Source organism: Nansenia antarctica, assembly GCF_963989245.1.
Source record: "Nansenia antarctica genome assembly, chromosome: 1".
Classification (NCBI taxonomy): domain Eukaryota; kingdom Metazoa; phylum Chordata; class Actinopteri; order Argentiniformes; family Microstomatidae; genus Nansenia; species Nansenia antarctica.
Window position 1 is genome coordinate 114,547,003 of NC_137674.1, and position 16,030 is coordinate 114,563,032.

General features: G+C 43.5%; 3 protein-coding genes across 3 annotated transcripts in view; 2 read left to right on the forward strand and 1 right to left on the reverse strand.

The window, feature by feature from the left end:
* Nucleotides 1–16,030, reverse strand: part of abca7 (ATP-binding cassette, sub-family A (ABC1), member 7) — a gene marked incomplete at its 3' end in the record, with an annotated part of 109,576 nt that overhangs the window by 38,782 nt on the left and 54,764 nt on the right. The window contains 2 exon segments of the mRNA XM_080530532.1: nt 2,272–2,476; nt 2,723–2,944. Coding sequence (XP_080386658.1) covers nt 2,272–2,476; nt 2,723–2,944 — 427 coding nt within the window.
* Nucleotides 8,581–9,613, forward strand: LOC308173477 (E3 ubiquitin-protein ligase TRIM47-like; the record flags this gene model as incomplete). The annotated part of the gene is made up of 2 exons (XM_080548507.1): nt 8,581–9,261; nt 9,545–9,613. 2 exons carry the CDS (start codon nt 8,581–8,583, stop codon nt 9,611–9,613), a joined length of 750 nt encoding a protein of 249 aa, XP_080404633.1.
* LOC308168404 (E3 ubiquitin-protein ligase TRIM21-like) lies at nt 13,248–16,028 on the forward strand. Its single transcript, XM_080542978.1, has 2 exons — nt 13,248–13,405; nt 13,643–16,028. Exon 2 carries the CDS (start codon nt 13,645–13,647, stop codon nt 15,322–15,324), a length of 1,680 nt encoding a protein of 559 aa, XP_080399104.1. The 5' UTR covers nt 13,248–13,405; nt 13,643–13,644; the 3' UTR covers nt 15,325–16,028.

A 16,030-nucleotide genomic window follows, 5' to 3' on the forward strand; every position in this document is an offset into this window, starting at 1 on the left:
AACAGCTTTAACCAGACTAGAGAAACAGCTTTAACCAGACTAGAGAAACAGCTTTAACCAGACTAGAGAAACAGCTTTAACCAGACTAGAGAAACAGCTTTAACCAGACTAGAGAAACAGCTTTAACCAGACTAGAGAAACAGCTTTAACCAGACTAGAGAAACAGCTTTAACCAGACTAGAGAAACAGCTTTAACCAGACTAGAGAAACAGCTTTAACCAGACTAGAGAAACAGCTTTAACCAGACTAGAGAAACAGCTTTAACCAGACTAGAGAAACAGCTTTAACCAGACTAGAGAAACAGCTTTAACCAGACTAGAGAAACAGCTTTAACCAGACTAGAGAAACAGCTTTAACCAGACTAGAGAAACGGTGTAGTTTGGAAAGCTGACATTCCTGTTCCAACACCAGAGTGGACTGGGCTATTGATTGAGCTTTGGAAATGATGTTTGGATTGCACATGCTCCCTGTTAAATACATCTAATAAATAAATAAATGTTTCCTTTGTTTGCAGAGGTTGCAGCAGTTCAATGAACAACAATAGGACCCGGGGCGGCTGTGGCGCAGGAGGTAGAGCCGCCGTCTAATGATGGCAAGGTTGGCAGATCGGCGGTTCGAGCCCCGGCTGGTCACATGTCGAAGTGTCCTTGGGCAAGACACTCAACCCCAAAATTGCTCCCAATGAGCAGGCCGGCGCCTTGCATGGCAGCTTGCCGCCATTGGTGTGTGAATGGGTGAATGAGAGGCCGTTGTAAAGTGCTTTGGAATAAGGCGCTATATAAGTCAGTCCATTTACCCCCTAACCCTAACAACAACGACCACAACAACAACCACAAAAAACCTCCTTCTTCTAGCATTGCAGCTGCCAATGGCCCGTGGTTTTGGCACAGATTATGATGTCTGATGGACAGATGATTCACTTACATAGACAACTGTATTTGTTGTAAGTCACTTTGTATAAAAGCGTCTGCTAAAAACCCAACATGTAAAAATGAGTTGTTATCAGAGCCAAATGCATTCTAAATGGTAAACAGACTGACTTACTGTATATAGACTGACTTATATAGACTGACTTATATAGACTGACTTATATAGACTGACTTATATAGACTGACTTATATAGACTGACTTATATAGACTGACTTATATAGATGACTTATATAGACTGACTTATATAGATGACTTATATAGACTGACTTATATAGATGACTTATATAGACTGACTTATATAGACTGACTTATATAGACTGACTTATATAGCGCCTTTATCCTAAGTGCTTTACAACGGCCTCTCATTCACCCATTCACACACACATTCACACACCAATGGCGGCAAGTTACCATGCAAGGTGCCGGCCCGCTCACTGTGAGCAATTTGGGGTTCAGTGTCTTGCCCAAGGACACTTCAACATGTGGCCAGCCGGGGGTTGAACGGCCGATCTGCCAACCTTGCAATCATTAGACGGCGACTCTACCTCCTGAGACACAGCCTCTACCTCCTGAGACACAGCCTCTACCTCCTGAGACACAGCCTCTACCTCCTGAGACATAGCCTCTACCTCCTGAGACACAGCCTCTACCTCCTGAGACACAGCCTCTACCTCCACCAGCCTCTACCTCCTGAGACACAGCCTCTACCTCCTGAACCACAGCCTCTACCTCCTGCTCTACCTCCTGAGACACAGCCTCTACCTCCTGAGACACAGCCTCTACCTCCTGAGACACAGCCTCTACCTCCTGAGACACAACCTCTACCTCCTGAGACACAGCCTCTACCTCTAGAGCCACAGCCTCTACCTCCTGAGACACAGCCTCTACCTCCTGAGCCACAGCCTCTACCTCCTGAGACACAGCCTCTACCTCCACCAGCCTCTACCTCCTGAGACACAGCCTCTACCTCCTGAGACACAGCCTCTACCTCCTGAGACACAGCCTCTACCTCCTGAGACACAGCCTCTACCTCCTGATACACAGCCTCTACCTCCTGAGACACAGCCTCTACCTCCTGAGACACAGCCTCTACCTCCTGAGACACAGCCTCTACCTCCTGAGACACAGCCTCTACCTCCTGAGACACAGCCTCTACCTCCTGAGACACAGCCTCTACCTCCTGAGACACAGCCTCTACCTCCTGAGACACAGCCTCTACCTCCTGAGACACAACCTCTACCTCCTGAGACACAGCCTCTACCTCCTGAGACACAGCCTCTACCTCCTGAGACACAGCCTCTACCTCCTGAGACACAGCCCTTCCATTCCTTCCTCCCTTACCTGGGAACACAGCCTCTATGTACCAGGTGGCCAGGCCGTAGATGAAGGCGTCCACGTAGAGCATTACGATGGAGGTGGTGAAGGTGTAGCCGTCTCCCTCCACGGGGCTGGAGTTCAGGTTGGACCACTGGATGCCCACGCCCTGCTCCTCGTACTGGGAGAAGTACTCACAGCCCAACCCAAACGCCACGGGAGAGAAGAAGCTCTGCGGGCAGAGAAGGCCGACCATCAACGTCATTCAGTTTTGTTTAGATTATCTTTATGTGTGTACCAGGCCAGATTATCTTTATGTGTGTACCAGGCCAGATTATCTTTATGTGTGTACCAGGCCAGATTATCTTTATGTGTGTACCAGGCCAGATTATCTTTATGTGTACCAGGCCAGATTATCTTTATGTGTCTACCAGGCTTTAGTTGTCAGTGTCCAAGAAAGAAGGTTACTGTCACTCACAGCCAGGATGCGGTGCGTGGTGTTGAGGTGGTCCCTCCAGGCCACACAGAGCACGTAGGGCAGGTAGAGGCTGAAGTAGATCAGCCCTCCGCACGCCGCCGCCAGGTTGGCCCGGGAGAACAAGCTGCTGATCAGGAAACACTGCAGGATGGTCGCCGTGGCGAAGGCCAGGAGGAAGAAGAACACCACCGAGGGATCGCTGTATGGGAGGATGTCCCCCCACTGGAGGGGAGGAGAGGAGGAGGAGAGGAGGAGGAGGAGGAGAGGAGGAGAGGAGGAGGAGAGGAGGAGGAGGAGAGGAGAGGAGGAGAGGAGGAGGAGAGGAGGAGAGGAGGAGAGGAGAAGGAGGAGAGGAGGAGAGGAGGAGGAGGAGGAGGAGGAGAGGAGGAGGAGAGGAGGAGAGGAGAGGAGGAGAGGAGGAGAGGAGGAGGAGGAGAGGAGGAGAGGAGGAGAGGAGGAGAAGAGGAGGAGAGGAGGAGGAGAGGAGGAGAGGAGGAGAGGAGGAGGAGGAGAGGAGAGGAGGAGAGGAGGAGGAGGAGGAGAGGAGGAGGAGAGGAGGAGAGGAGGAGAGGAGGAGAAGAGGAGGAGAGGAGGAGGAGAGAAGGAGAGGAGGAGGAGAGAAGGAGAGGAGGAGAGGAGGAGGAGAGGAGGAGGAGGAGAGGAGAAGGAGAGGAGGAGAGGAGGAGGAGAGGAGGAGAAGGAGGAGAGGAGATGAGAGGAGAGGAGGAGAGGAGGAGGAGAGGAGGAGGAGGAGAGGAGGAGGAGAGGAGGAGAGAAGGAGAGGAGGAGAGGAGAGGAGGAGGAGAGGAGGAGGAGAGAAGGAGAGGAGGAGAGGAGAGGAGGAGAGGAGAGGAGGAGAGGAGGAGGAGAGGAGGAGGAGAGGAGGAGGAGGAGAGGAGAGGAGGAGAGGAGGAGGAGGAGAGGAGGAGGAGGAGAGGAGGAGGAGAGGAGGAGGAGGAGAGGAGAGGAGGAGAGGAGGAGGAGGAGGAGAGGAGAGGAGGAGGAGGAGGAGAGGAGGAGAGGAGGAAAGGAGGAGGAGAGGAGGAGGAGGGGAGGAGAGGAGGAGGAGAGGAGGAGGAGAGGAGGAGGAGAGGAGGAGAGGAGGAGAGGAGAGGAGAAGGAGGAGGAGGAGAGGAGGAGAGAGGAGAGGAGGAGATGAGGAGGAGAGGAGGAGAGAGGAGAGGAGGAGAGGAGGAGAGGAGGAGAGGAGAGGAGAAGGAGGAGGAGGAGAGGAGGAGAGAGGAGAGGAGAGGAGAAGGAGGAGGAGAGGAGGAGAGAGGAGAGGAGGAGAGGAGAAGGAGGAGGAGGAGAGGAGGAGAGAGGAGAGGAGGAGAGGAGGAGATGAGGAGGAGAGGAGAGGAGGAGAGGAGAAAACAGAACTGTTATGATGGTAATTCGTGCAGCTTCTCAGCCAACTTGCTGTATGCATGGCCTGACTGTCACATGCTCTGGATAATAATAATAATAATAATAATAATAATTATAATTGTAATAATAATTGGTTTATTGTCATCCAATCAATTGTTGGAATTTGGTATGTTATGCTCTAGGCACAGGGGTCTGCCATAAACAGCGACACTGGAACAATTAGGGCTTCACTGCCGGATAAGTCAAGTTATCAACTAACTCTTATCAACTAACTCTTATCAACTAACTCTTATCAACTAACTCTTACCAACTAACTCTTATCAACTAACGCTGATCAACTAACACTTATCAACTAACTCTTATCAACTAACTCTTACCAACTAACTCTTACCAACTAACTCTTATCAACTAACGCTTACCAACTAACTCTTACCAACTAACTCTTATCAACTAACTCTTACCAACTAACTCTTATCAACTAACTCTTACCAACTAACTCTTATCAACTAACGCTTATCAACTAACGCTTATCAACTAACGCTTATCAACTAACTCTTATCAACTAACTCTTATCAACTAACTCTTACCAACTAACTCTTATCAACTAACTCTTACCAACTAACTCTTATCAACTAACTCTTATCAACGAACTCTTATCAACTAACTCTTATCAACTAACTCTTATCAACTAACTCTTATCAATTAACTCTTACCAACTAACTCTTACCAACTAACTCTTACCAACTAACTCTTATCAATTAACTCTTATCAACTAACTCTTATCAACTAACTCTTATCAATTAACTCTTATCAACTAACTCTTATCAACTAACTCTTACCAACTAACTCTTATCAATTAACTCTTATCAACTAACTCTTATCAACTAACTCTTATCAATTAACTCTTATCAACTAACTCTTATCAACTAACTCTTATCAACTAACTCTTACCAACTAACTCTTATCAACTAACGCTTACCAACTAACTCTTATCAACTAACTCTTACCAACTAACTCTTATCAACTAACTCTTACCAACTAACTCTTATCAACTAACGCTTATCAACTAACGCTTATCAACTAACTCTTATCAACTAACTCTTATCAACTAACTCTTACCAACTAACTCTTACCAACTAACTCTTATCAACTAACGCTTATCAACTAACGCTTATCAACTAACTCTTATCAACTAACTCTTACCAACTAACTCTTACCAACTAACTCTTATCAACTAACTCTTATCAACTAACTCTTACCAACTAACTCTTATCAACTAACTCTTATCAACGAACTCTTACCAACTAACTCTTATCAACTAACTCTTATCAATTAACTCTTATCAACTAACTCTTATCAACTAACTCTTACCAACTAACTCTTACCAACTAACTCTTACCAACTAACGCTTATCAACTAACGCTTATCAACTAACTCTTACCAACTAACTCTTATCAACTAACTCTTATCAACTAACTCTTACCAACTAACTCTTACCAACTAACTCTTATCAACTAACGCTTATCAACTAACGCTTATCAACTAACTCTTACCAACTAACTCTTATCAACTAACTCTTACCAACTAACTCTTACCAACTAACTCTTACCAACTAACTCTTACCAACTAACTCTTACCAACTAACTCTTATCAACTAACTCTTACCAACTAACTCTTATCAACTAACTCTTACCAACTAACTCTTACCAACTAACTCTTATCAACTAACGCTTATCAACTAACTCTTATCAACTAACGCTTATCAACTAACTCTTATCAACTAACTCTTATCAACTAACTCTTATCAACTAACTCTTACCAACTAACTCTTATCAACTAACTCTTACCAACTAACTCTTATCAACTAAATCTTATCAACTAACTCTTATCAACTAACTCTTACCAACTAACTCTTATCAACTAACTCTTACCAACTAACTCTTACCAACTAACTCTTATCAACTAACGCTTATCAACTAACTCTTATCAACTAACTCTTACCAACTAACTCTTATCAACTAACGCTTATCAACTAACGCTTATCAACTAACTCTTATCAACTAACTCTTATCAACTAACTCTTACCAACTAACTCTTACCAACTAACTCTTATCAACTAACGCTTATCAACTAACGCTTATCAACTAACTCTTATCAACTAACTCTTACCAACTAACTCTTACCAACTAACTCTTATCAACTAACTCTTATCAACTAACTCTTACCAACTAACTCTTATCAACTAACTCTTATCAACGAACTCTTACCAACTAACTCTTATCAACTAACTCTTATCAATTAACTCTTATCAACTAACTCTTATCAACTAACTCTTACCAACTAACTCTTACCAACTAACTCTTACCAACTAACGCTTATCAACTAACGCTTATCAACTAACTCTTACCAACTAACTCTTATCAACTAACTCTTATCAACTAACTCTTACCAACTAACTCTTACCAACTAACTCTTATCAACTAACGCTTATCAACTAACGCTTATCAACTAACTCTTACCAACTAACTCTTATCAACTAACTCTTACCAACTAACTCTTACCAACTAACTCTTACCAACTAACTCTTACCAACTAACTCTTACCAACTAACTCTTATCAACTAACTCTTACCAACTAACTCTTATCAACTAACTCTTACCAACTAACTCTTACCAACTAACTCTTATCAACTAACTCTTACCAACTAACTCTTATCAACTAACTCTTACCAACTAACTCTTACCAACTAACTCTTATCAACTAACGCTTATCAACTAACTCTTATCAACTAACGCTTATCAACTAACTCTTATCAACTAACTCTTATCAACTAACTCTTATCAACTAACTCTTACCAACTAACTCTTATCAACTAACTCTTACCAACTAACTCTTATCAACTAAATCTTATCAACTAACTCTTATCAACTAACTCTTACCAACTAACTCTTATCAACTAACTCTTACCAACTAACTCTTACCAACTAACTCTTATCAACTAACGCTTATCAACTAACTCTTATCAACTAACGCTTATCAACTAACTCTTATCAACTAACTCTTATCAATTAACGCTTATCAACTAACTCTTACCAACTAACTCTTATCAACTAACTCTTATCAACTAACTCTTACCAACTAACTCTTATCAACTAACGCTTATCAACTAACTCTTATCAACTAACTCTTACCAACTAACTCTTATCAACTAACTCTTATCAATTAACGCGTATCAACTAACTCTTACCAACTAACTCTTATCAACTAACTCTTACCAACTAACTCTTACCAACTAACTCTCTGGACCACAGAAACATTCAGGGACATCAATAAAGGTGTGACCTTCACCATGCTACCACCTCTAAGCATGTTTCTCATGTTGGACCACTAATATAAATATACTTGATAGCTTACTCTTACACAACACAAAATGTGTGCATAATATAATAATATACACAATTTAGCTGACACTTTTATCCAAAGAGACTTACATTGCAGGTAGTGAATACATTTCAGTATAGATGGTCCCAGCGGGAATCTGACCCCCAACCTAAGCGTTGTTAGTGCCATGCTCTACCAGCTGAACCATAGAGGACCATACTGAGTCATATTATTATTATTATTATTATTGTTATTATCAAACACGGTGGTCCATGCCAGAGGAAGTGTTTCCTCTGTAGCAACCTTAGTCCTGATCACACATATTATTCTGATGACAGTTTATACTGACTGGGAACAATATGATGATTGGAAATGACAGGTAAGAAGAGCGTGTCTGTAAAAGCACATGTTAGAAACAGAGCAGCCTGTAAAGGGTTAACTCTGTTCCAGGGAGGAGAGCTGTACTGGGAGGGGAGGAGCATCTCAACGTCAGGCAGCTGAAATGAAACTAAACTGTGTAGAGACGTAAAGTGGAGAGCAGACTCTCGCAAACTCCTGAGAAATCGTCCTCAAACAATCTATCACACATACATATAGGACAGAGAAATCTATCACACATACAGTAGAAAGGACAGAGACATCTATCACACATACAGTAGAAAGGACAGAGACATCTATCACACATACAGTAGAAAGGACAGAGACATCTATCACACATAGAGCAGAAAGGACAGAGACATCTATCACACATACAGTAGAAAGGACAGAGACATCTATCACACATACAGTAGAAAGGACAGAGACATCTATCACACATACAGAAGAAAGGACAGAGACATCTATCCCACTCTCACAGAATCACAGACAGGTGAGTTGAGACTTACAATGACAAGTCAAGATAAACTATTGTGTTCACTCTCTCAGAGTTTTTTTTATTTACAGTTCAGTATGTAAAACGTTTTGACTTGGTTGAAGGACTATTTTCTATGTGATACAAAATATTATAATGTTATCATTATTGATCCCTGTATAATCTCTAAGACAGTCCCTATCGAGATCTGATTGATTCCAGGAAATGCTTTATGGTGTCACCTCTGGTCTCTCTAGATATGGCTTCCTCCAGCAGTCTCCTGTCTGAGGAGCAGTTCCTGTGTTCTGTCTGTCTGGATGTGTTCACTGACCCAGTCTCTACTCCATGTGGACACAGCTTCTGCATGGCCTGTATCAGAAAGTACTGGGACAGCAATGACCTGTGCCAGTGTCCAATGTGTAAAAAAACATTTGATAAGAGACCAGATCTTTTTGTCAATATTTTAATCTCTGAGATGGCCGCTCAGTTTAGGAAGTCAGTTGAAGTGAAGGCAGCCAGCAGCCCAGCCCCAGACACACCTGTCAAACCTAGAGAAGTGTCCTGTGACTTCTGCCCTGGGACGAAGGTCAAGGCTCTGAAGTCCTGCCCGGCGTGTCAGACCTCTTACTGTGAGACTCACCTGGAGCCTCATCAGAGAGTCGCAGTCTTAAAGAGACACAAGCTGATCGACCCTGTGGAGAACCTGGAAGACAGGATGTGTAAGAAGCACGACAGACTCCTGGAGCTGTTCTGTAGGCGTGACCAGACGTGTGTGTGTCAGTTCTGCACTGAGACAGACCACAAGACCCATGACACCGTCCCCATAGAGGAGGAGTATGGAGAGAGGAAGGCTCAGCTGGGGAAGACAGAGGCAGATGTTCAGCAGATGATCCAGGAGCGACTGCAGACGGTTTCAGAGATCAAAATCGCATCGCACGCCGTGTGCATTGTCTCATTCAAAACAATGGAATTGAATTCGGCGGTGCGACAAAATTGCCGCCGTGTGCATTGGCCTTATGTTTACAAGTCAAGTCTCCCTTACCAGTAGCCTAAGGCAGAGGAGAACAGTGAATTCAATCCACACGTTATAAGTATTTAGTGATCGTTAAACTTTATTAGGCCTGAGTGGGTACTTTAAAACTTAAAGTTGAGTGTTATGAGAAAAAAAAAAAAAAAAAAATATTGTTGACACAATAAGTTTCACTTTAATTTTCTGTGACTAGTTTATCCCTAGACTGGCTTGCGTCACAAATGTTCCTTATCATGTGTCACGCCCCACCCCCATCCTGTGAAAGATATTATTGGTCCCCCACAATATATCACTGTAAACACAACTTGATGCATCATTGATGTAATTTCAATAAAAAATACACAATGAAAACACCACTCCCAGTCTGTCATTGGTAAGTAGTTCAAACACAGATGTTAGACATTTCTCAAAATCAAAATGTCGAGTTGACAGTCTGTATCACCTTGGGTTTGGCTGAAGTGCTGCAGTAGCTGAGAAACTTGAGGTACATGGATTCACACCTGGGCACTTCATGCAATATGTTGCTGATAATGCTGACCATAATATCTGAACAATTGATGGCCATGGAACGTTCTATGGCATGGGGATTATTGTATGCATCACCCGCAGAATTGAACAAGCTTCCATCATTCCACGTATCAAGTTGACAGCAAAGGACCTAACAGATGTCGGACGCATTAACATTGTTCCATATGTACAGAAGTCTGGGGGCCTAGTGTACACACCAAATACGGTGCCCAAAATGCTCGAAGGAAAAGCAGTTGCCAGGGCCATACGAGGTCATTTCCTGGTTGATGGAGCACTGAACACCCTACTGGCAGCGAAAACTTTTCATGTCAAACTGCCTGTCCCAAACAAAGCAAACTATGCTGTGGACTCAGAGGATGTGTCAGAGTTGACTCAAGATGGTACCGTTGCTGATGACAGCGAGGACACAGTTTCTGATCAGCCAGATGGAGAATCCACAGACCATGCCAAAGTACCAGAGGAACTAGCAGAAGCCTCAGATCTGTATGACAGTGTTATGGCTGCCACCGCAACCGGGACAAATGCAAGTGCACTACTCCAGATCATAGCTCAGCGTTTGGGGGCAGAGAAGACAACCATGGTAAATGACCGGCAGCAGCATTGTGGCTACAGTACATGGAGATGATCGACCTAGTCTGTGCATTCATTGGATCGGAGAGAACTGGAAATTGGGATCAGCACCTTGATACCCTGACAGACATGATGCCATTCAAGGCTGCCTCCGGACATAACTTGTATGTAAAATCATTGACCATATACCTCCAGAAAATGCACCAACTAGAAGACACACATCCCCAAGTTTACAAACGATTTCAGGAAGATGGTCTGCAAGTTGTTCGTAGATCAAATGAATACTGGGCCGGACTATCCCCCGACCTTGTAATAGAACAAGCCCTCATGCGAAGTATGAAAACAACCGGAGGACTGACACAGGGAAGGAGTATGTCTGAAACACAACGTTTGGTCTGGGTTCTTTCCAACCCTGCAACATCTGAAATCAACAACGCAATGAAAGAAGTGACAGGGGTAAACTATGAAACTAGTGAACAGCACAAGGACCTTTCTGCATCAAGACAGGCACGAGACAACGCTGACACTATCAAAATACTTCAATTGTTGGAGTCACAAAATCCGTTTGCCGGGTATGAACACCTTCAGCACCTAATCACTGGTGTGACAGCCCATAATGCGGTGAATGTGGACCATTCAAAAGAAGTTGGTAGAAGGGTCTTAAAAGACATGGTAGGGAAAAAGGTGACAGAATATAGCTTCAAGAGGAAAGCACATGCAGTCACCATGGATTCCAAATCCACAGTCAAACTGAACAAAGAAGAAGTTGTCCATATTGATCATCAAGTTACAGGTTGTTTGCAACAACATCTTATTCGCGCATGCCATGCGTGTGATACAACATCCAGACTCTTTGGGGTTGGGAAAGGGGTATCTCTGTGTCTGGTTAGCGAAAACGACTCATTCAGAGTACAGGCCAGCATTTTTCAAAAACAATCTGCTACCAAGGAAGAAATTGCTGCTGCAGGGGAAAGGGCAATGCACTAATATACCAATATACTAATATGAATCTACAAAGGTGCCGAAATGGATTCTCTCAGGCTGAAAAGTTTCTATACTAAAGTGACTGACAGCAAAACGGCTATCCACCCTTGCAACTTGCCACCAACATGGTCGTCTGCCATGCTTCACAGCTTTAGAGTGTACCATCAGGTTCAGGAATGGATGGGAAACTCGCTACCACCAAAGGAATGGGGCTGGAGGATCCAAGACTCATGCCTCATTCCCATCCATTCCGACCAGGACCCTGCTCCTCAATACTTGTTGGAGCTTGTGCGTTGTAATTGCAAGTCAGGTTGTGGCACTATGCGCTGCAAATGCCGTTGTCAAGGACTTGATTGCTCTGTAGCCTGTTCAGAATGCAGAGGTGTGTGCGCGAATATGTCGGCACAACATTTGGATGAGGACATGGAGTGAAGGTTACATGTAGGCCTACAGTAAAGGCATATTTCAAGCTTGGTCTAAAAACAGTTTTTAATAGGTTTATAGGTTTATATGGTTTATTTCTCATTTAAGGGTTTAATCTGTATATGATATGCAACATGGTTTTCATGGAAAAACATTAACATTTCTGTATGTTCAGAAATGTCAATGATAATAAATGTGTTATAAACTAATTTGATTGACTTTGTTTGAATAAAATAAAATAAAACTATATAATTTTGGGTTAAAGGTACCCTCAAGGGGGTAATGGCCGTTTTCTCAAAAATAGTTTTTTCTCATACTCTGAGCCAGAAATCTCCACTTCAGTAGCACTTACATACACCAAACTTTCCAGTTGTATTCCTATCTACATTCCGAGGTCTGCTATAGAGGGGTTTGTTAATATATCATTCATAGCCTGATTTATGTAACATTTACTCCTAAAAACATGGCAAAATGTTATAGAGGACCTTGACTCTAATATGACAACAAGATGAAACAAGAATGTTTAACCTGGCTTTATCCAATGTTCAGATTTCTGATTTTGAATGTTATGCAAATTAGCACATATTTCATTAGATAATGCCTAATTTGCATATTTAAACATAATATTTTAGAAAACTTGTAATACAAAAATTTGATTTTTTTTTTGTTTGTGATTAATTGGTGAAGTTTCATGGTGATATCTATTAGTTAAATGTTTTATCCTATTAACTGGCTGTGTCGCGCCTGGCACAAAAACCCACATTTCGACCCCTGAATTTACCGTGATCCAATAAATATTAAGACTAAGACTTTTAATATGTTATTTGGTTGTCCCTAGGGATCACAAAAAAACTTGAATGATTACTATTGCAATTTCCCCTGGGTTAAACCACAGATTGACTGGACTATAGTTGCGGGAGGGCAGTGGATGTGTAAGCTCCCTTCACATTGGCATATAGTTTGTCTAGTATTTTGTTCTCCCTTGTTTTACATGTGACATACTGGGTAAAATCCGTCAATGTCTTTTCCACGTTTACGTGGTTGAAGTCCACAATGACAAATGCGTTTGGGTGCGCAGTCTGTAGCCCCGCGATACAGGAATTGATGACGTCATTTAGGCGCGCTGGGGCCGCACTTGGTTGGAATGTAAACAGTCACGGCCACAACATGGGAGAACTCTCTCGGACAGAGATCTGGCCTCAAACCTAGCGCCAACAGTTCTATGTCTGGAGTGCAGACTTGCTCCAGTTATACTGACTGGGAACAATATGATGATTGGAAATGACAGGTAAGAAGAGCGTGTGTGTAAAAGCACATGTTAGAAACAGAGCAGCCTGTAAAGGGTTAACTCTGTTCCAGGGAGGAGAGCTGTACTGGGAGGGGAGGAGCATCTCAACGTCAGGCAGCTGAAGTGAAACTAAACTGTGTAGAGACGTAAAGTGGAGAGCAGACTCTCGCAAACTCCTGAGAAATCGTCCTCAAACAATCTATCACACATACAGAAGAAAGGACATAGACATCTATCACACTCTCACAGAATCACAGACAGGTGAGTTGAGACTTACAATGACAAGTCAAGATAAACTATTGTGTTCACTCTCTCAGAGTTTTTTATTTACAGTTCAGTATGTAAAACGTTTTGACTTGGTTGAAGGACTATTTTCTATGTGATACAAAATATTATAATGTTATCATTATTGATCGCTGTATAATCTCTAAGACAGTCCCTATCGAGATCTGATTGATTCCAGGAAATGCTTTATGGTGTCTCCTTTGGTCTCTCTAGATATGGCTTCCTCCAGCAGTCTCCTGTCTGAGGAGCAGTTCCTGTGTTCTGTCTGTCTGGATGTGTTCACTGACCCAGTCTCTACTCCATGTGGACACAGCTTCTGCATGGCCTGTATCAGAAAGTACTGGGACAGCAATGACCTGTGCCAGTGTCCAATGTGTAAAAAAGCATTTGATAAGAGACCAGATCTCTTTGTCAATACTTTCATCTCTGAGATGGCCGCTCAGTTTAGGAAGTCAGTTGTCAAATGTCAAATGTCAAATGTCAATGTAAAAAATGAAGTGAAGGCAGCCAGCAGCCCAGCCCCAGACACACCTGTCAAACCGAGAGAAGTGTCCTGTGACTTCTGCCCTGGGACAAAGCGCAAGGCTCTGAAGTCCTGCCCGGCGTGTCAGACCTCTTACTGTGAGACTCACCTGGAGCCTCATCAGAGAGTCACAGCCTTAAAGAGACACAAGCTGATCGACCCTGTGGAGAACCTGGAAGACAGGATGTGTAAGAAGCACGACAGACTCCTGGAGCTGTTCTGCAGGCGTGACCAGACGTGTGTGTGTCAGTTCTGCACTGAGACAGACCACAAGACCCATGACACCGTCCCCATAGAGGAGGAGTATGGAGAGAGGAAGGCTCAGCTGGGGAAGACAGAGACAGATGTTCAGCAGATGATCCAGGAGCGACTGCAGAAGGTTTCAGAGATCAAACACTCAGTAGGTCTTAGTAAGAAAGTTGCACAGAGAGAGAAAGCAGACAGCGTACAGGTCTTCACTGCTCTGGTGGACTCCATGAAGAGAGGCCAGGCTGAGCTCCTTGACGTGATCGAGGAGAAGCAGAAAGCAGCAGAGAGGCGGGCTGAAGGGCTGATTAAAGAGCTGGAGCAGGAAATCACTGAGCTACAGAGGAGAAGCACTGAGCTGGAGCAGCTCTCACACACTGAGGACCACCTCCACTTCCTCCAGAGCTTCCATTCCCTGTCCACCCCTCCACACACCAAGGACTGGTCTGAGGTCTGGGTTCACAGTGATCTCTATGTTGAGTCTGTGAGGAGAGCTGTGTCTCAGCTGGAGGAGACACTGAATACAGAGATGGAGAAGCTGCCTGAAGTCAAGCTGAAGAGAAGTCAGCAGTATGCAGTGGACGTGACTCTGGACCCTGATACAGCACATCCCTATCTCATTCTGTCTGAGGATGGGAAACAAGTTAGACATGGAGACACAAGAAAGAATCTCCCTGATAACGCAGAGAGGTTTTCCTGGGTTATCTCTGTCTTGGGAAAGGAGGGTTTCTCCTCAGGGAGGTTTTACTATGAAGTGGAGGTGAAGGAGAAGACTGACTGGGATGTAGGAGTGGCCAGAGAGTCCATCAACAGGAAGGGGGAGATCACACTGAGCCCTGAGGATGGATACTGGACTGTCTGGTTGAGGAATGGAAATGAGTACGAGGCACTCGATGACACTCCTGTCCCCCTGTCCCCGAGAGAGACGCCCCAGAAGGTGGGGGTGTTTGTGGATTATGAGGAGGGCCAGGTTTCCTTTTATGATGTGGAGGCCAGGTCTCTGATCTTCTCTTTCACTGGCTGCACCTTCACTGAGAAACTCTATCCATACTTCAACCCTAACCTGAATGATGGTGGTAAAAACTCTGCCCCTCTGATCATCTCTCCTGTCAATCACACAGACTGATTCTCAATCTTTAATTCTGACCGCGCAATAAAATATGCACCTATAGAATTATCTTTATCTGTAGTCAGTCATTAGGGAAGGTTCTGATATAATTTACCACACAGAGTAATTTCTGAGCTGGTTATGGTTTGTTATGATATAGTTTGTGCTCTCAGTGTGTCTGCTAGATGTGAATATGCAGCAGCAATGTCAGATACAGCCAGCCTCTCCAGCCTCATAAGAAGATATGACTCTACATACATGAGACTGTTTGACTTCTCTGGGTGTTCACATTATTATAAACCAGATGCTCTCATACTGTATTTTCATTATTAGCTAGTTATCATTGTAATGTTTACCTACTTTGGGGACTTTGAGTGTAATGAATACTGGGTGTGTACAGAGGGACATTGAGGATGTTCAGACAATTAAATTTACTTGGATTGATCAGATCCATTGATCACATTAATAATCAGTCTAGTCCAGGTCCCAGAGCTTTAGAATGGTGGTGGTGAGGTCGCAGACTGTCTGTCTGGCTTATTAAAACACAAACACAAGTTGTCCTTCAGTCTCTGCATGTGTGTGACGTAATTACATTCAACAGAATGTACGTTTGATAATAATGTTATAGATTTAATGGCTTGCAAAGGGAATCAGATGCTTGAAAACTGTTTGATAAGGTTGACTGTGATGGTAATATGACAGATAGATTTTCTGTATGTGATAT

Bases quoted from the DNA above. Each gene is read 5' to 3' on its own strand.
- LOC308168404 (XM_080542978.1), top strand. From the start codon at position 13,645: ATGGCTTCCTCCAGCAGTCTCCTGTCTGAGGAGCAGTTCCTGTGTTCT.